Source organism: Toxotes jaculatrix, chromosome 5, assembly GCF_017976425.1.
Source record: "Toxotes jaculatrix isolate fToxJac2 chromosome 5, fToxJac2.pri, whole genome shotgun sequence".
Taxonomy (NCBI): domain Eukaryota; kingdom Metazoa; phylum Chordata; class Actinopteri; family Toxotidae; genus Toxotes; species Toxotes jaculatrix.
Window position 1 is genome coordinate 13,943,945 of NC_054398.1, and position 21,221 is coordinate 13,965,165.

Consider the following 21,221-nt stretch of genomic DNA (forward strand, 5'->3'; position numbering starts at 1 on the left):
TTGGCCGAAAAAAACGCCTTACTATACTATGACGTTTTTTACGACATTTTGAGGTCAAAAAAATTTTTGACTTTTTTTGGCCGAAAAAAACGCCTTACTATACTATGACGTTTTTTACGACATTTTGAGGTCAAAAAAATTTTTGACTTTTTTTGGCCGATTTTGACGCCTTACTATACTATGACGTTTTTTACGACATTTTGAGGTCAAAAAAAATTTTGACTTTTTTTGGCCGATTTTGACGCCATACTATACTATGACGTTTTTTATGACATTTTGAGGTCCAAAAAATTTTTGACTTTTTTTGCCCGAAAAAAACGCCTTACTATACTATGACGTTTTTTACGACATTTTGAGGTCAAAAAATTTTTTGACTTTTTTTGGCCGATTTTGACGCCTTACTATACTATGACGTTTTTTACGACATTTTGAGGTCAAAAAAAATTTTGACTTTTTTTGGCCGATTTTGACGCCATACTATACTATGACGTTTTTTATGACATTTTGAGGTCCAAAAAATTTTTGACTTTTTTTGCCCGAAAAAAACGCCTTACTATACTATGACGTTTTTTACGACATTTTGAGGTCAAAAAAATTTTTGACTTTTTTTGTCCCATTTTGACGCCTTACTATACTATGACGTTTTTTACGACATTTTGAGGTCAAAATTTTTTTTGACTTTTTTTGGCCGATTTTGACGCCTTACTATACTATGACGTTTTTTACGACATTTTGAGGTCAAAAAAATTTTTGACTTTTTTTGGCCGATTTTGACGCCTTACTATACTATGACGTTTTTTATGACATTTTGAGGTCAAAAATATTTTTGACTTTTTTTGGCCGATTTTGACGCCTTACTATACTATGACGTTTTTTATGACATTTTGAGGTCAAAAATATTTTTGACTTTTTTTGGCCGAAAAAAACGCCTTACTATACTATGACGTTTTTTACGACATTTTGAGGTCAAAAAAATTTTTGACTTTTTTTGGCCGAAAAAAACGCCTTACTATACTATGACGTTTTTTACGACATTTTGAGGTCAAAATTTTTTTTGACTTTTTTTGGCCGAAAAAAACGCCTTACTATACTATGACGTTTTTTACGACATTTTGAGGTCAAAAAAATTTTTGACTTTTTTTGGCCGAAAAAAACGCCTTACTATACTATGACGTTTTTTACGACATTTTGAGGTCAAAAAAATTTTTGACTTTTTTTGGCCGATTTTGACGCCTTACTATACTATGACGTTTTTTATGACATTTTGAGGTCAAAAATATTTTTGACTTTTTTTGGCCGATTTTGACGCCTTACTATACTATGACGTTTTTTATGACATTTTGAGGTCAAAAAAATTTTTGACTTTTTTTGGCCGATTTTGATGCCTTACTATACTATGACATTTTTTATGACATTTTGAGGTCAAAAAAATTTTTTGACTTTTTTTTGCCCGAAAAAAACGCCTTACTATACTATGACGTTTTTTACGACATTTTGAGGTCAAAAAAAATTTTGACTTTTTTTGGCCGAAAAAAACGCCTTACTATACTATGACGTTTTTTACGACATTTTGAGATCCAAAAAATTTTTGACTTTTTTTGCCCGAAAAAAAACGCCTTACTATACTATGACGTTTTTTATGACATTTTGAGGTCAAAAAAAATTGTGACTTTTTTTGGCCGAAAAAAACGTCTTACTATACTATGACGTTTTTTACGACATTTTGAGGTCAAAAAAAATTTTGACTTTTTTTGGCCGATTTTGACGCCATACTATACTATGACGTTTTTTACGACATTTTGAGGTCAAAAAATTTTTTGACTTTTTTTGGCCGATTTTGACGCCTTACTATACTATGACGTTTTTTACGACATTTTGAGGTCAAAAAAAATTTTGACTTTTTTTGGCCGATTTTGACGCCATACTATACTATGACGTTTTTTATGACATTTTGAGGTCCAAAAAATTTTTGACTTTTTTTGCCCGAAAAAAACGCCTTACTATACTATGACGTTTTTTATGACATTTTGAGGTCAAAAATATTTTTGACTTTTTTTGGCCGATTTTGACGCCTTACTATACTATGACGTTTTTTATGACATTTTGAGGTCAAAAAAATTTTTGACTTTTTTTGGCCGATTTTGATGCCTTACTATACTATGACATTTTTTATGACATTTTGAGGTCAAAAAAATTTTTTGACTTTTTTTTGCCCGAAAAAAACGCCTTACTATACTATGACGTTTTTTATGACATTTTGAGGTCAAAAAAATTTTTGACTTTTTTTGGCCGAAAAAAACGCCTTACTATACTATGACGTTTTTTACGACATTTTGAGATCAAAAAAATTTTTGACTTTTTTTGCCCGAAAAAAAACGCCTTACTATACTATGACGTTTTTTATGACATTTTGAGGTCAAAAAAAATTGTGACTTTTTTTGGCCGAAAAAAACGTCTTACTATACTATGACGTTTTTTACGACATTTTGAGGTCAAAAAATTTTTTGACTTTTTTTGGACGATTTTGACGCCTTACTATACTATGACGTTTTTTATGACATTTTGAGGTCCAAAAAAATTTTGACTTTTTTTGGCCGATTTTGACGCCTTACTATACTATGACGTTTTTTATGACATTTTGAGGTCAAAAAATTTTTTGACTTTTTTTGGCCGATTTTGACGCCTTACTATACTATGACGTTTTTTACGACATTTTGAGGTCAAAAAAATTTTTTGACTTTTTTTTGGCCGATTTTGACGCCTTACTATACTATGACGTTTTTTATGACATTTTGAGGTCAAAAAAAATTGTGACTTTTTTTGGCCGAAAAAAACGCCTTACTATACTATGACGTTTTTTACGACATTTTGAGGTCAAAAAAATTTTTGACTTTTTTTGGCCGAAAAAAACGCCTTACTATACTATGACGTTTTTTACGACATTTTGAGATCAAAAAAATTTTTGACTTTTTTTGCCCGAAAAAAACGCCTTACTATACTATGACGTTTTTTATGACATTTTGAGGTCAAAAAAAATTTTGACTTTTTTTGGCCGATTTTGACGCCATACTATACTATGACGTTTTTTACGACATTTTGAGGTCAAAAAATTTTTTGACTTTTTTTGGCCGATTTTGACGCCTTACTATACTATGACGTTTTTTACGACATTTTGAGGTCAAAAAAAATTTTGACTTTTTTTGGCCGATTTTGACGCCATACTATACTATGACGTTTTTTATGACATTTTGAGGTCCAAAAAATTTTTGACTTTTTTTGCCCGAAAAAAACGCCTTACTATACTATGACGTTTTTTACGACATTTTGAGGTCAAAAAAATTTTTGACTTTTTTTGTCCCATTTTGACGCCTTACTATACTATGACGTTTTTTACGACATTTTGAGGTCAAAATTTTTTTTGACTTTTTTTGGCCGATTTTGACGCCTTACTATACTATGACGTTTTTTACGACATTTTGAGGTCAAAATATTTTTTGACTTTTTTTGCCCAAAAAAAACGCCTTACTATACTATGACGTTTTTTATGACATTTTGAGGTCAAAAAAAATTTTGACTTTTTTTGGCCGAAAAAAACGCCTTACTATACTATGACGTTTTTTACGACATTTTGAGATCAAAAAAATTTTTGACTTTTTTTGCCCGAAAAAAACGCCTTACTATACTATGACGTTTTTTATGACATTTTGAGGTCAAAAATATTTTTGACTTTTTTTGGCCGATTTTGACGCCTTACTATACTATGACGTTTTTTATGACATTTTGAGGTCAAAAAATTTTTTGACTTTTTTTGGCCGATTTTGATGCCTTACTATACTATGACATTTTTTATGACATTTTGAGGTCAAAAAAATTTTTTGACTTTTTTTTGCCCGAAAAAAACGCCTTACTATACTATGACGTTTTTTATGACATTTTGAGGTCAAAAAAAATTTTGACTTTTTTTGGCCGAAAAAAACGCCTTACTATACTATGACGTTTTTTACGACATTTTGAGATCAAAAAAATTTTTGACTTTTTTTGCCCGAAAAAAACGCCTTACTATACTATGACGTTTTTTAAGACATTTTGAGGTCAAAAAAAATTGTGACTTTTTTTGGCCGAAAAAAACGTCTTACTATACTATGACGTTTTTTACGACATTTTGAGGTCAAAAAATTTTTTGACTTTTTTTGGCCGATTTTGACGCCTTACTATACTATGACGTTTTTTACGACATTTTGAGGTCAAAATTTTTTTTGACTTTTTTTGCCCGAAAAAAACGCCTTACTATACTATGACGTTTTTTATGACATTTTGAGGTCAAAAAAAATTTTGACTTTTTTTGCCCGAAAAAAACGCCTTACTATACTATGACGTTTTTTATGACATTTTGAGGTCAAAAAAATTTTTGACTTTTTTTGGCCGATTTTGACGCCTTACTATACTATGACGTTTTTTATGACATTTTGAGGTCAAAAATATTTTTTGACTTTTTTTGGCCGAAAAAAACGTCTTACTATACTATGACGTTTTTTATGACATTTTGAGGTCAAAAAATTTTTTGACTTTTTTTGGCCGATTTTGACGCCTTACTATACTATGACGTTTTTTATGACATTTTGAGGTCAAAAAATTTTTTTTGACTTTTTTTGCCCGAAAAAGACGCCTTACTATACTATGACGTTTTTTATGACATTTTGAGGTCAAAAAATTTTTTGACTTTTTTTGGCCGATTTTGACGCCTTACTATACTATGACGTTTTTTATGACATTTTGAGGCCAAAAAAAATTTTGACTTTTTTTGGCCGATTTTGACGCCATACTATATTATGACGTTTTTTTATGACATTTTGAGGTCAAAAAATTTTTTGGCTTTTTTTGCCCGAAAAAAACGCCTTACTATACTATGACGTTTTTTACGACATTTTGAGGTCAAAAAAATTTTTGACTTTTTTTGGCCGATTTTGACGCCTTACTATACTATGACGTTTTTTATGACATTTTGAGGTCAAAAAAAATTTTGACTTTTTTTGGCCGATTTTGACGCCATACTATATTATGACGTTTTTTATGACATTTTGAGGTCAAAAAATTTTTTGGCTTTTTTTGCCCGAAAAAAACACCTTACTATACTATGACGTTTTTTATGACATTTTGAGGTAAAACATTTTTTTGACTTTTTTTGCCCGAAAAAAACGCCTTACTATACTATGAAGTTTTTTACGACATTTTGAGGTAAAAAAAAATTTTGACTTTTTTTGGCCGATTTTGACGCCTTACTACACTATGACGTTTTTCACGACATTTTGAGGTCAAAAATATTTTTGACTTTTTTTGGCCGATTTTGACGCCTTACTATACTATGACGTTTTTTACGACATTTTGAGGTCAAAAATTTTTTTGACTTTTTTTGGCCGATTTTGACGCCATACTATACTATGACGTTTTTTACGACATTTTGAGGTCAAAAAATTTTTTGACTTTTTTTGGCCGATTTTGACGCCTTACTATACTATGACGTTTTTTATGACATTTTGAGGTCAAAAAATTTTTTGACTTTTTTTGGTCGAAAAAAACGCCTTACTATACTATGACGTTTTTTACGACATTTTGAGGTCAAAAAAATTTTTGACTTTTTTTGGCCGATTTTGACGCCTTACTATACTATGACGTTTTTTATGACATTTTGAGGTCAAAAAATTTTTGACTTTTTTTGGCCGATTTTGACGCCTTACTATACTATGACGTTTTTTACGACATTTTGAGGTCCAAAAAAATTTTGACTTTTTTTTCCCGAAAAAAACGCCTTACTATACTATGAAGTTTTTTACGACATTTTGAGGTCAAAAAAATTTTTGACTTTTTTTGGCCGATTTTGACGCCTTACTACACTATGACGTTTTTCACGACATTTTGAGGTCAAAAAATTTTTTGACTTTTTTTGGCCGATTTTGACGCCATACTATACTATGACGTTTTTTATGACATTTTGAGGTCAAAAAAAATTTTGACTTTTTTTGGTCGAAAAAAACGCCTTACTATACTGTGACGTTTTTTATGACATTTTGAGGTCAAAAAAATTTTTGACTTTTTTTGGCCGATTTTGACGCCATACTATACTATGACGTTTTTTATGACATTTTGAGGTCAAAAAAATTTTTGACTTTTTTTGCCCAAAAAAAAACGCCTTACTATACTATGAAGTTTTTTACGACATTTTGAGGTAAAAAATTTTTTTGACTTTTTTTGGCCGATTTTGACGCCATACTATACTATGACGTTTTTTATGACATTTTGAGGTCAAAAAATGTTTTGACTTTTTTTGCCCGAAAAAAACGCCTTACTATACTATGACGTTTTTTACGACATTTTGAGTTAAAAACATTTTTTGACTTTTTTTGGCCGACGTTGACGCCTTACTATACTATCACGTCTTTTTACGACATTTTGAGGTCAAAAAATTTTTTGACTTTTTTTGGCCGATTTTGACGCCTTACTATACTATGACGTTTTTTATGACATTTTGAAGTCAAAAAAAATTTTAACTTTTTTTGCCCGAAAAAAACGCCTTACTATACTATGACGTTTTTTATGACATTTTGAGGTCAAAAAATTTTTTTGACTTTTTTTGCCCGAAAAAGACGCCTTACTATACTATGACGTTTTTTATGACATTTTGAGGTAAAAAAAAATTTTGACTTTTTTTGGCCGATTTTGACGCCATACTATACTATGACGTTTTTTATGACATTTTGAGGTCAAAAATTTTTTTGACTTTTTTTGGTCGAAAAAAACGCCTTACTATACTATGACGTTTTTTATGACATTTTGAAGTCAAAAAAAATTTTAACTTTTTTTGCCCGAAAAAAATGCCTTACTATACTATGACGTTTTTTACAACATTTTGAGGTCACAAAAATTTTTGACTTTTTTTGGCCGATTTTGATGCCTTACTATACTATGACGTTTTTTATGACATTTTGAGGTCAAAATTTTTTTTTGAGGTTTTGTTAAATTATTACTTTTTTGGCCGATTTTGAAGCCTTACTATACCATGACATTTTTTTTTTTTTGACATTTTGAGGCCGTTCTAAAGTATGGCTTTTTTTGGCCGATTTTGAAGCCTTCCTGTAGAATGACCTTCTTTATTAGGGCCCAAGCACGAAATTTGTGATAAGCCCTTTTGTAACTGAAGGGATTATTATTACTCTCCTCCTCTTTTATTTTTTTCTTTTGTTTTGTTTTTTCTTTTCTACTTTGCCCAAAATTTTCCCCTGACGAAAGTACGTTAGACACTTTCCGTGCAACCAAGCCCACCACAAAATTGACCCTTCGCCAACACACAGGAAATTGATGTATTTGTGCCTGTATCTCCCACATACTACATCCAATGTGGATGAAACTTTACACTCATGTTGATCATGTGATTCAGACCAGATTGATGTGCTGATATCATAATACACAAATAGCGCCAACTACTGGTAATAGGAAATATGTGTATTTTTCATGTAGTTCACTGGAAAGCAGACCAGATGAAGAGGGAGAAACTGATCAGCATACAAAAGAGAACACAGTGACATGGTCATATTATACTACACACATACAGCATAAGACATGTCTTTTGTACATGTGTATGTCTCTGTATAACTGGAGAGCAGATGAGATTAGGGCTGTTGGAAAGAAGAGATGATAGTGGAGGCATTGGTGCAGTTGAGCTCCTTTTATGTCCGCTTATGTCAGTGTGCCATGTGAGCTATATAATGGAAATACATTCTACATAGATGTGTTAACATGGAGTTGTCATGACAAGCTGTGTAGATTTAGGATTTTGTGTGGATCTTATATCATCAATCTATTAGCAGGGCACTGCAGGGAATTGAACCCCACCCTAGTGTACTAGGTGTACCATAACCAGTGCCTTTTGCTTTTTTAAGTGATGTAAAGGTAAAGCAAAACCTATATTTCAACAGCATTTCTTAAATATTGTGTTATCAACATATCTAGTTAGAATGAGATATGGCATTTGTGGAAATGCTGTTGTATTGTAGGAAAGAAAACCTTACTTTGAATAATGTATATGACATATATGTAGGTATTGGTCTATAGAATCAAAGCATGGATTTATGACCTATAATCTATAATGTGTTATGTATTTTTGTTATGTAAAGGAGTGTCATGTTACGTCTGTGGATAAGTGGTGATGTACATGATTGTATATGATTTGAAATAATTCTTAATTGTTGAGAAAGTAGAGAAAGCAAATGATTGGACATGTAAAGAGCAAACTAACAAAAAACAGTACATATAAAAATATAAGTTCAGAAAAACAAGTAAAAAAGATTGTAACAAATCTCTATTCTGCATCATATCTCAACTACATCAAAGCTAGAACTGTTTAAATGTGTTTTAATAACACCTGTGTACAACTTGACAAATTATTTCAAATTCCGCAATATTCCGTGTCAAAAAATAGACTCCGCTCTAGTCAGCCAATTCCGTGATTCGGTGATCGCAGAAATCATAGGGCCCTACTTTAGTGCACGGGGTCTCCCCGTGACAGTAGGATAGAACAATTTAATTTAATTTAAAGCACAATAACAAATTAGGTAACCACAATATATGAATTACATAATGAATTTAATTAAATTAAACATGGGTTTAGTTAGAATTACTAAGGAAATGAGAGTAACAAATACTCAGAATTTTTGTGCTGAAACTGCTTATATAATTTAATTGAAATTACAAAAAATATTAAGTACAGTCAACTTAAAAAATATGTCTAGATTTAGATGAATGTATTTCATGCAACCACTTTCAATATTAAAATTGAGTAAATTCAACAAAATATTTTTTTCAATGTGCTTAATCTCTTTAGATAATATTTCATGCTCATTTTTTTGCAGGGCGGCTCAGTGCGCTGTGTGAAGAAGCAGTGTCCAGCAGCACGCTGTACTCACCCAGCCACCAACGCATGCGGCTGCCCTGTCTGTGATGGTATGTAAGCACAGCAGATATAGCAGAGTGTGCACGTGGATTCTGTAAATAATGAACGCTTTACTGTGTGTGTAGGTTGTCATTTCCAAGGTGGGACGTATGCTGACGGACAGGTTCTTCCCGGCGGAGACAAAGGGTGCCGTGACTGCACCTGCCTAGTTAGTGAGACAATCACATAACTTTTTTTCACTGCACTGTCATGGCTACTGTATATCTGATCTATGCTTTTTTTTTTCTCATAGAGAGGCGAGGTGGTGTGTGCGCAGAGGAGATGCCCTGCTGTGTCATGCCCACACCCAGCTTTGGACGGCTGTGGCTGTGCAGAGTGTGATGGATGCAACTTTTATGAACGAGACTGTTTTAATGGAGAGCAGTTCCCTCACCCGACAGACCACTGTCAGCTCTGCTCCTGTCTGGTACAACAAAAAATACTGAATATATTTTTACAGAATACTCTTTGTTATTCTGAAAGACAATTGGAATTAAAAGTTATTTGGAAACTCAAACAAACTGGGTGATCTAACTGCCTGCAAGTGTCAGAACTGTGGACACAACACATCCATATCAGACAGTGTTTACTAGGAAAGAACTTTTCAATAATAAAAAAAAGACTACAAACGTGGTAGTGAGCTATATTAAAGGAATACGCCACTAAAAACTAATGGCAAATCCTCGCTTTGCCAATGAATTATGATACTTCCAACAGAGCTTCAGTCAAGGAGGCATGACATAGTGAGTTGTAGAGAAACTTAAAAGGGAAATGTTTGATGGAGTATTCCTTTAATCCCACAACCCTGACCCTGTGAAGACATTAGGACAAGCACGTAGTTTCCTTCTTTGTATGTAGTACCTGAATAAACCTGGCTACTGCTCTGTCATCCACTCATCCTCAGTTGTAGTAGGATTGCTCAGTAACATATTCAGGGGCCTCCTGGTTAGCTCAGTTGGTAGAGCATGAGACTCAACCGCTCAGGGTCGTGGGTGTGAATCCCACTCTGGGTGGCACCCACTCCGGGTGGCACCACCTCCCATGGGCTCACCACCCGTGGAGGTGCCATAGGCCTTCGGTGCATTGTGAATTGGGCGGGCTGCCCCCGTGACCTGGGCCTGGACCCAGATAAGCGGCAGATGATGACATGACATATTAGAATAGAATAGATCTTTATTGTCATTGTCACAGGTACAACGAAATTTAAATATTCAGGGTCTCAATGTGTGTCTTTATGTGTAGAACGGTGGTGTGGTGTGTGCACATACATCTTGTCCAAGCGTTTCCTGTGCACGTCCAGTGACCCCTCCGGGAGAGTGCTGCCCTGTCTGCACAGGCATTTGTCTGCATCAGGGGAGAGAGTATCAGTCTGGGTCCACCTTCGCTTCACCCTCTGACCCTTGCTCCTCATGCTCCTGTCTGGTCAGTCTGACAATTCTTACTGAATGAAAAATAAAATCATCTGACTGTGTAAATGATGATGAAACCAAATAGTTTGATTCAGCCCATCCCTTGATCTGTCCTCATTTTCTGTCTTGTCTCTTCATCCCCCTCCTCTGATCAGAATGAGGTGGTGAACTGTCAGAAAAGACCTTGTCCAGTCCAGTGCTCCCACCCAGTGCCTTCAGAAACCTGCTGCCCCGTCTGTGACTCCTGTCTGTACGAGGGCATCGTGCACTCTCATAGTCACACCTTCACGCCCTCCTCTAACCCCTGCCAACGATGCACATGTATTAGAGGCACCGTCACCTGTGTGCCTGTGGTCTGCCCGCCAACACCCTGTGCTCGACCCATTACCAAGCCGGGACAGTGCTGTCCTGAGTGCACAGGTATTTCCTCAGCTGTTTGTGTAGCTAATATGTGAAGGACCAGATGTTTCTACTAATTTCTGTAAAATATTTAACATGGGAATGAGCTAGTGAGGAAATCTCCTCACTTTTTTCCTTATCTCCTTCTTTGTCTCTCGCCTGCCTCTGGTCTCAGCTTGTGTACTGGATGGACAGGAGTTCATTGACGCGCAGACTTGGACCAGAAGCTCAAATCACTGCTCAACCTGTACCTGTCAGGTCTGACTTAAGCTGTACATCTCTATCTTTTCCCTCCATATTTGCACCCTTCATTGTGTCTAAGTGCTAATCTGTGTGAGTCTTGCAGGCAGGTGAAGTGCAGTGTACATCTCCCGAGTGCCCCAAGCTGCCATGTATGCATCAGGTGACTGATCCAGGAGCCTGCTGTCCTCGCTGTAGAGGTAAATATATCACTAAAAATTATACTCACAGGAGGAAATAGTTCTATCAGTAACTGAATTTTCTTTCTCAGGTTGTATGTATGAAGGAGAGGAACATACAGAGGGCAGCAGCTGGTTCGCGGACTCCACTCCCTGTATGACTTGTATGTGTGTGGACGGAGTGACCACCTGCTCCGAAGTACACTGTTTATCTCCCTGTACCAACTTGATCAGTGTGCCTGGGGAGTGCTGCCCTGTGTGTGCTGGTAAGCAAATAAGGATCTAAAGCTAATTAGCTGTTTTATATTACAATTTTTCTTAAATCTAACATGATGTTTTTTAAATAGACTGTGTATTTGAGGGCGAAGTGTATGGCCCAGGGGACAGTTTCCATCCAGCCCATGACCCCTGTCAGATCTGCACTTGTGAGGTATGATGCATATACACTTGATACCTGGAAACATTTTTATGTTTTACTAGTTAATTTAGTTTCTTAATTTAACAGAATATCAGTCCAAAACCCCAACACATTCCATTTCCCATGATATGACTCAGAAAAAAGCAATGAATTTTTCAAATTGGAAGCAAACATCGTTTCACACTTCTGTGTAATAAATAAATAAATTGAAAGTTTTGCATGCTAGATTTCTAGACTAGGAAAATGCAGAGGCCAGAGTGGTAGTAGTCGTAGAAATATAATAGTAGTAGTTGTAATCCAGCCTGTTTGTGTCCCAGGTGATGCCGAACGGAGAACAACACCTGAGGTGTTACCGAAAACAGTGTCCCAGTCTGGTCGACTGTCCTAAAAGCAACATCTTGTTCTCTGGGCCAGACTCCTGCTGTCCTGTCTGTGCACGTCAGTACTAAACTGCATTTCATATCATACTTTACTATAAATTATTCAGCTGTGGACTGTCACTGAGCTCTGTAATATTGTGTTTGCATATTTAGAGCCTCTCAGTAACTGCACCGCTGCACTGATTGGCAACGAGGTGTTAGCCACAGATGACCCCTGTTTTACCTGCCACTGCCAGGTAACACAGCAACGCTTCTCTCGTGCCATTCAGTTACGTCAGGAATAGAATATAATAAAGGGCATTAAGTGGTCAATAATTTTTTACCAACATTAATCTGCCACTAAGGAGCAGAAACAAAACTGACAAATTTCCTTCTTTTGCATAAAATGGAAGTTCCTTTGACACCTAACTGTTGAGTTGTTGACACCAGTCAAACTACTATCAGTATATTGTTATGTGATTCTGTGCAGTATAGTGATACTGTGTCTGTGATTTAGGACCTGACCTGGACCTGCCTACACCAGATGTGCCACCCGCTTTCTTGCCCTCATAATGAACAGTTCACACCTCCAGATTCATGCTGCCCTGTGTGTAAAGGTGAGATAAGACCATATTTCTTTGTCTGGTCCCCGGGCATTTTGAATTTTAAGTCTTATTGGCATCAAAACATCCAGCATTATGTGAGTTTTCCTGTGTTTAATACAGAGTGTTTGATTGACGGTCAGAACAGAGTGGCTGATGGCAGCATTTGGAGAGACAGCGATGACGACTGTGTAACATGTACCTGTAATGTGAGTCGAACAGAAATACATGTATCCTCATGAAATGCCTTTGCAGCACAGCATTTGCTTTACCAGATAATATAACAAGTCTGGATGAAATAGTAGCACCTTAGTAGACCTTTTCAAGGTCTACATTGTTGATAGGTCTCATATGTATTCAGACCATCTATCTCTAAAGCAATCTTTTCTTTTTGTATGCATCCTTAGTTGGGTCACATTGAGTGCAGCATTGAGGAGTGTTCACCTGCAGTTTGTCTGGATGGCCAGAATCAAGTGAAGACTCCAGGGAAATGCTGCCCTGAATGCCAAGGTATCGCTGCAAGCCAGGACAGTGACCATCCCTAACTGTTGTGTTTACTTTAACTGCTGCCTAACAAATTGCATGTATATGTGTGCATGTCTTTGTGTGTGTGCTGTAGACTCAGGGATGTCGTGTTCGTACCAGGGGACAGTGTATCACTGTAACGAACAGTGGGAGGTGGATGAGTGCACCAGCTGTACATGTGTGTCTGGAGACGTGCACTGTCATAGTGAACGCTGCCCTCCCCTCACCTGTGCAACAGTCAGTGTAAAAACACAAACACACACATACATGCACATACATGCACTTCTCAGTGTTTCATTATATTCTGAAATGTTCCCATGATGCCTTGCTCTTCTAACCCTTCAGTCTGCAGAGAGACTTTAATTATCATCAGTGTTTACATTCTGGCTGGTTCCTTGTAGCTCATTTTGACACTGCAGAAATTTATTTGGCTTCCACCGAGTCTCCTGAGTCCATCACAGTTACTCAGCCAGTGTAGCTGAGCCTGTGTGTGTGTGTGTGTGTGTGTGTGTGTGTACTACCAGGATGAGATGCCAGCAGTTGTCCCAGGTTTGTGCTGTCCTCATTGCCTTCCTCGTCCAGGCAGCTGCATCGCCTTCGGCGACCCTCATTATCGCACCTTCGATGGTCGCATGCTGCATTTCCAGGGAGCGTGCACATATGTCCTGGCACAGGACTGTGAGGGGATAGACTTCAGGTGAGAGTGTCGCCATGGTTACCCATAAACTGGTTAGAAGGCCATAACCTGTGATGAGAGGTCAGAAGTAGGTATTCCTTGGTTTTAAAAGCCCTGAGAACATATTTTCTCAATCATCGTCTTAATAAGAGTGATGAGGTTTTACATGAAAACATTTTCTGCAAAAGTTCAAACGTTTTTTTCACATGAGAAACTTCTTTATTTGTGTTGTTTGAGGTCTTCTCACTCGTTTGAAGTGCGCAGGAAAAAGGTTATGTTACATATTTACGTGAACCAATCAGGATTTAGTGATATTTGAATGTGAAAACAGCTGAGGAGTTGTTTGCTTATGTTGCCCAGCCACTGATGATCAAATTGGATTATCATTAGAAGTTTTCAAGTGTTAAACCCTGAATAAACAGTAACTAAGGACTGTTTTCCTGACCGTTAGCTTTGATTGTTGTATACCTAGTCATGAATATTTAAAGTTAGAGAGAAATACTTTGGATTTTAATGTTTTCAGGGGCTATAAGTAGTCACAAACCAAAAAGACTGTTAACTACTGTCCTAGACAACCTTTTCTCTCAAACTACCAACTACCATTAGCAGCAGGAAAATGCACTGAAACTGCACATTAGTCTCAATTTTCAGATTTTCAGTCTTTAGTTTTCAGTCTGCTGCACTTCTGTAACCTGATGTAAAAAAAAAAGAAAAATTCAAAAATGTCCACAGAAGAAAATAACAAATCATTTAGTGTCACCTTTCAATTTTTGTGCTTTATATTTAAAAAAAATATATATGTGAAAAAGTGAAGCTCAGTGTCTCCTCTTTGCTTGCACAGTATTCATGCAACTAACGATGATCGTGGACGTAAAGGAGTGTCCTGGACTAAAGAGGTGACTGTGTTTATAAGAGACGTCACAGTGCAGCTGCTCCAGGATTGGGTTGTGAAGGTTTGTGTGTACAAGTACAGCAAATTATTTTTGTGCAGTTAGTGTTTCACAGCCATTCAGCCAATTTCTTTTATTTGCAGGTCAATGATGAAGTTGTCACTTTGCCGTTCCTCAGAGAACCGTACATTTATGTTGAACGACAAACCAACACCATCTTGCTCAACACTAACATCGGCCTGAAGGTAGTCTTTTGTCTCTTTCTTCACTCTGTGGATGATATGGGATTGGATATACTATCAATTTGTTACACTTGTACATCCTCTGCTCCACCTCCAGGTGCTGTGGAACGGCCGTTCACACTTGGAAGTGAGCGTGCCAGGCTCCTATAAGGGCCACACCTGTGGCCTCTGTGGAAACTTCAACAACTACCATCAGGACGATCTGCGAATGCCCAGCGGACGACTCAGCCAGTCAGAGGCTGAGTTTGGCAACAGCTGGAGGGTAAAAGAAACACAGATGAAATAGAGAGACTGCATGAAAGACAGTTAAATTGTCGTTCATTAACAAGTCTTAACTGCACCTAAATCAAACAACTGCCTGTCATTTTAGGTCACAAATGGTAGCCACTCCCTCTCATCCTGTCGACCTGGTAAGGATGTCGACCCCTGTAAGGACGCAGGTTACCAGGCCAAGAAGGTGGCTAATGCTCACTGTAAGGTCTTGAAGTCTGCTGTCTTTAAGCCCTGCCATCGCGTGGTGCCTCCTGAGCCATGGTATGGAGCCTGCGTATATGATCTCTGTGCCTGCGGGGCCAATAGTGATGAGTGTCTATGTGATACGCTGGAGGCCTACGCCTCTCAGTGCAGAGAGGCCGGAGTCGTCCTTCAGTGGAGGAGTCCATCACTGTGTGGTGAGTGAAAACATGTTTTCTCAATACAAAGCATGATATAAAGCAGAAATTTCATAATCAGACTTTAGACTCCCCAAAAAAAGGAGTGTTAAGCTTTTTTGACTGTTAAACTCATTAAAGACATTATTGTTTCTTGTTTAGCCACAAATTTATCAAGAAAAACATGAGATTTGAAACCAAATTTTCAGGAGCTTTAAACATAACGTCTACTTTCTAACTGTGAAACAATAAGGAAAATAATGAGTGATAAGAAACAATTCTACTGAACTATTGTAAAGTGATCATATTATACCTGTGAGAACTTGCAGTAAAATAATCATAATTGTAACTGTAGTTTTCATCTCACAAGTTACTTCATGACTGTTTTGGATCAAAATTTCACAGATGTCCATCTGCTCCTATTGTAATGTGATGCTTTTTAGTGCTACAAGCAGGCAATGTGCACCAATTTAGTCTCAAATTAAAAACAAAAAACAGTTCTCTCCTTTGAAAGCCTCATTTAGTTGTTGTCAGACACCTGCTACCTCCTGCTGATCACCAGTTAAGGTCATCAGAGGTCACACCCTGTAAACCATAATGGTTCACAGTGTATTCAGTCTCTCTCATTGTTTTTTTTTCTGTGGCTGTCTTTCACAGCTGTTGGCTGTCCAGTGGAGAGGGGCTTTGTGTTTGATGAGTGTGGTCCCCCGTGTCCCGTGACCTGCTTTAATGTCGACGTACCACTGGGGGTGATCGAGAGCCACTGCTTCAAGCCCTGTGTCCCAGGCTGCCAGTGTCCTGCTGGTCTGGTTCTACACAACAACTACTGCATACAGGCCGAAAAATGCCCCAAGATCATTCACGACAACCACACATAATGCTTGTACTGCTCGCTTTTAGGAGTACACTTAATTTGTATGCACACTCATGCACTGCCATCTCTGATAATCTACAGTCCACACAAGGACTGCATCAGCCTTTTGTTACTGTATACTGAAGTTTGAAATGGAAAAATGTCCCCCATTGGTGAATTCCTTGTCCTGTGGATTCTACATATTGACTGAAGTGAAATACTGAATTTTTTTAATATGATTTTTTTATATACATTTTTATATATGACTGTGTACCACTGAGTATTTATACTACACTAATTTAACATGTGCATGTCAGAAGAAAAGTGGTGCTTATCCCAACTGTTTGACACATTTATGAATTAGATTGTGTAACAGTGCTGCCAAGTTAGCTCAGTTAGTAGAGCATGAGACTCAATTGCTTGGGGTGGTGGGTTTGAGTCCCAGTCCAGGCAGCACCACCTCCCATGGACCCACCACCCGTGGGAGGTGCCGTAGGACTTTGGTGCATTGTGGACTGGGCAGCAGTCACCCCTGTGACCTGGGCCTGGACCCAGATAAGCGGCAGATCATGACATTCTTTAACAGTTTTACTTACAGTCAAAAGAGGTTAATTTCAACATGGTGCAAGGTTGACTATACTTGCAGTAAAGCACATGATCTCAGGTATTCATTGCATCTGCATTTTACAAAATAAACAATGGTTTCACAAAAAAAAATTTTGTTTCATTTTCTATTCACAGAGACAAGAGTCATTATTCATCAAGACACGAGGATGGTAACGCTTTCATGGGTCTGTGATTTCTTAATAATTTCCAAATAAGTTTCCTGGAAAGAAACATATAATTTGGTACAAATATAAAATACAGAAAATAATGTAGATATTTCTAATTAAATAATTCAAATTAACTGCTTGTGTAACCTGGAGAGTGCTTCAGTGAGTGTACAGCAGCTCAAGTGGACAAAAATATGAAATAAGTCTATAGTTGTGAGCATATATGATAAGTAAAGTCTCCATTGAAAAATAAATAATGGATGAATATTGATCTGGGGTTTGATGTGAATTCCTCTCAGTCAACTGCTTATAAACTACATTCTAAATAAAAGACTAGACAATTCCCCTGCAGGAAATCGCGAGAGTGGTGAGGTGTGCTGTGCTGTCCCATTCATTGTCTGTACTGTTACTGTAAAGCAGAACCCAAAATATATTCATGACCTTTGGAAATGATAAAATACAAGATTTCCTTCATCCAAGTGACAAAATTAAACGTGAAACATACAAGAAAAGGAACAAAGAAATCCTTTGACTTCAACCTGTATTTTTAAGATAACATTTCCATTAAAAAAACACAGATATCAGCACGTGTTCAGACAGTTTCTCCAGGGTTTAGATTCGGGTGTTCAACGTCAAGTATGTCAAGAGCATGTAGCTCAGTAGCAAATTAATCATTATAGTTCGACCTGGTAAACTTGACACATCTATTAGGCTTTCACAGTGGTCACTGCGTTCATCATCACCACTAGATGGAAAATGAAGCAAATATACCCAAACTGGGTGCATCTTTATAGTTAACTGAGCTATCTGAGTCGTCTCTCTGCCAGGCTTCCTTCCCTTGCCCTGTCCACCACGCACAAACCCACCTACACTTACACCTGACCCAAATAACCCCACGTTGCTTGATACTAGAGTGAATCTCATCTGCGATTGACCGTACAAAGCGCTTTACAGGGGCGGGAAAAGTTCCCCTGCCGGGAGGCCTCCCTATGTACCGACGCCAAAAAAACGTACAACGTAAGAATCGCAAAATGTTTCCGCACCATACCTACACTTCAACCCAGACATGTCCTACTCTAGTCTCCCCTTGGAACCAAACTTGGCAGAGCGAGACGAACCAGTGTTTGACCTCAAAGTCCAACTCACCCTCCCTGTAGAATAAAGCTTCTATCACAATTTGGGTGGTGATGATGGGCAGCAATACAACTATGCACAGACACAGGCTGAATACTGTTAAAAAACAACTCTTACTTTGGAGGTTCACCAATTAATCTACATCAGACCTGCCTTGTGTGTCCACCATTTAATGATGGAAAAACAGCCAACTTACTGACCTAACAATGATTTTACTCAGTATCAAAAAATGTATCTCAGATGTCAATACAGATTTTAAATGCATTCAGAAAACATCGTCCATGGGCTGAAGAACTGCTTGAGAAAGCCAACATCACAGATTCAGCTGTGTTTCGTTTGCACTTTCCTGAGACCGTGTCCTCTTGAGGCATCACAAGTGAAGAGCTGGTAAAACTTCAGTTCCAACAACAGAGATAATAAATGGTCACAGTCTGTGCTTAATCAGCACTTGAGCTTCACTACGCAGAAAATCAGCCCATCCACTTCCTCGATGCAGCAGACTCACTTCCTGGTCATGTCCTGTAGTTTGAAGAACAGCTTGCAGACTTGTGTGATGTGGGCTGCAACAGTCCTTCAGAGGTGAGGTCCAGAGATCTAAGCGGTGTCCAGGGCTTGGTGGATCAGGTCAGGTCTCAACATTCCCCTTCCAGCCTTCCTTAAGGTTGGACATATGACTTGAACAGAGGAAAAAAAATCATTAGCCATCAGTAAAAAGCAAACAGACTAAAGCAAACCTTCAACATGACCTCAGATCTTACCTTTGGTTGCCGCTCTCTCACTTCCCCTGACTCTGGTGTCTGCTGCTTTCCCAGACTGTGGTGGAACAGTCCAGTGCGTCCATCCCTGCAGGGTGGAAAGTCTGCTGGGAGTCTCCAAACTCATCTATCCATCAGTCCGTTAACTCAACTCTTCTGCCGTGGTCTTGTGATCTTTGCAAACCCTTCCACAGAGGCTCAGTAGTAATTACAAAGTCCAATGTCCTGACGTACATGGAGACAGTCTGAGAAGACGCTATTATCTCCTACTGCACTTTACACCTTTTGCAGACTAACATCAACAGGTTGACAGCTCCATGTCTTGGGCTCAGAGACAGAAAAGTACAAATGTAAAGTATGAAATAAAAAAAAAAAGACAAAAATTATCAAGCACTACAGAGTACAAGGTTATGTAAATAAATTCACAATGACAAAAAAATGTAATAATGTAATGTAGAAAAAGGGTAACTATGAAAACAAAATTTAAAAAACCCCCATAAACATAAATATGTAAAGTTAAACTAAAATAAATAACATGACAAGTATATGAAAAAGGTGCTAAAGGACAGAGAACTGACAATTTGGGAGAAATGTGTGCAACAGATAATGTAAAAGTAAACAGCATGGATAAAGAGAGTAACACCATCACTGGAGGTTCAGCCACAGATTAGTTACTCAGTTCACTCATAATCAAACTACAGCAGCTACAGAATCATTTAAGCAGAATTTACGGTCTGTCCAAACTTCAACGTCTTCCTCACTCTGTTCCTTCAAGCACTGGAACGAGGCCTTAACTGTGTCTTCCCTCTAGTGTTCTTGACATGGTTTCTAAAACACAGTGAAAGGTTTCTCTAACATCTGTAAACATATTTTCAGGTTTGCCTTCTGACATGGCAGTCACTCTGTTCAGATTTGTTTATAAAGATTAGCACTTCTACTTCAAGACAAAGCCTGTTATCCTTAAGACTTTCTCTTCAATTCAGCCAATGACAATGTCTCATTTCACATATGTCAATAGCACGTAGCTCAGTAGGAGCAAAACATCATTATTGTTCAACCTGGTGAACTTGACACATCTATTAGGTTTTCACAATGGTCACTGCGTTCATCATCACCACTAGATGAAAAATGAAGCAAAAATACCCAAACTGGGTGCATCTTTACAGTCGTCTGAGTCGTCTCTCTGCCAGGCTTCCTTCCCTTACCGTGCCCACCACACAACAAAAAAAAGAAAAAATAAGTACAAACCCACCTACACTTAAACCAGACCAAAATAACCCCACGCTGCTTGATATTGCAGTGAATCTTGTCCGCGATTTACCGTGCGTAGGTCTTTACAGGGGCGGGAAAAGTTCCCCTGCCGGGAGGCCTCCCTATGTACCGACGCCAAAAAGATGTACAACGTAAGAATCGCAAAACGTTTCCGCACCATACCTACACTTCTACCCAGACATGTCCTACTCTAGTCTCCCCTTGGAACCAAACTTGGCAGAGCGAGACGAACCAGTGTTTGACCTCAAAGTCCAACTCACCCTCCCTGTACAATAAAGCTTCTATCACAATTTGGGTGGTGATGATGGGCAGCAATACAACTATGCTCAGGACACAGGCTGAATACTGTTAAAAAAAACAACTCTTACTTTGGAGGTTCACCACTTTATCTACATCAGACCTGCCTTGTGTGTCCACCATTTAATGATGGAAAAACAGCCAACTTACTGACCTAACAATGATTTTACTCAGTATCAAAAAATGTAATCACAAATGTCAATATAGATTTTAAATGCATTCAGAAAACATCGTCCATGGGCTGAAGAACTGCTTGAGAAAGCCAACATCACAGATTCAGCTGTGTTTCGTTTGCACTTTCCTGAGACCGTGTCCTCTTGAGGCATCACAAGTGAAGAGCTGGTAAAACTTCAGTTCCAACAACAGAGATAATAAATGGTCACAGTCTGTGCTTAATCAGCACTTGAGCTTCACTACGCAGAAAATCAGCCCATCCACTTCCTCGATGCAGCAGACTCACTTCCTGGTCATGTCCTGTAGTTTGAAGAACAGCTTGCAGACTTGTGTGATGTGGGCTGCAACAGTCCTTCAGAGATGAGGTCCAGAGATCTAAGCGGTGTCCAGG

General features: G+C 37.7%; 1 protein-coding gene across 1 annotated transcript in view; it reads left to right on the forward strand.

Annotated features, from left to right (window-relative positions):
• LOC121181940 (kielin cysteine rich BMP regulator) overlaps positions 1 to 16,563 on the forward strand; it is a 77,461-nt gene extending 60,898 nt beyond the window's left edge. The window contains exons 26-46 of the mRNA XM_041038171.1: positions 8,904 to 8,994; positions 9,070 to 9,152; positions 9,237 to 9,410; positions 10,226 to 10,405; positions 10,548 to 10,812; positions 10,967 to 11,049; positions 11,138 to 11,231; positions 11,303 to 11,476; positions 11,558 to 11,640; positions 11,946 to 12,066; positions 12,162 to 12,244; positions 12,505 to 12,604; positions 12,713 to 12,798; positions 12,997 to 13,099; positions 13,209 to 13,351; positions 13,639 to 13,811; positions 14,632 to 14,743; positions 14,824 to 14,925; positions 15,020 to 15,184; positions 15,293 to 15,593; positions 16,230 to 16,563. Of these exons, the coding sequence (XP_040894105.1) occupies positions 8,904 to 8,994; positions 9,070 to 9,152; positions 9,237 to 9,410; positions 10,226 to 10,405; positions 10,548 to 10,812; positions 10,967 to 11,049; positions 11,138 to 11,231; positions 11,303 to 11,476; positions 11,558 to 11,640; positions 11,946 to 12,066; positions 12,162 to 12,244; positions 12,505 to 12,604; positions 12,713 to 12,798; positions 12,997 to 13,099; positions 13,209 to 13,351; positions 13,639 to 13,811; positions 14,632 to 14,743; positions 14,824 to 14,925; positions 15,020 to 15,184; positions 15,293 to 15,593; positions 16,230 to 16,450 (2,937 nt within the window). The 3' untranslated portion in view covers positions 16,451 to 16,563. The remainder of the gene's footprint in view (positions 1 to 8,903; positions 8,995 to 9,069; positions 9,153 to 9,236; positions 9,411 to 10,225; positions 10,406 to 10,547; positions 10,813 to 10,966; positions 11,050 to 11,137; positions 11,232 to 11,302; positions 11,477 to 11,557; positions 11,641 to 11,945; positions 12,067 to 12,161; positions 12,245 to 12,504; positions 12,605 to 12,712; positions 12,799 to 12,996; positions 13,100 to 13,208; positions 13,352 to 13,638; positions 13,812 to 14,631; positions 14,744 to 14,823; positions 14,926 to 15,019; positions 15,185 to 15,292; positions 15,594 to 16,229) is intronic.
• Positions 16,564 to 21,221: the final 4,658 nt, after the last annotated feature.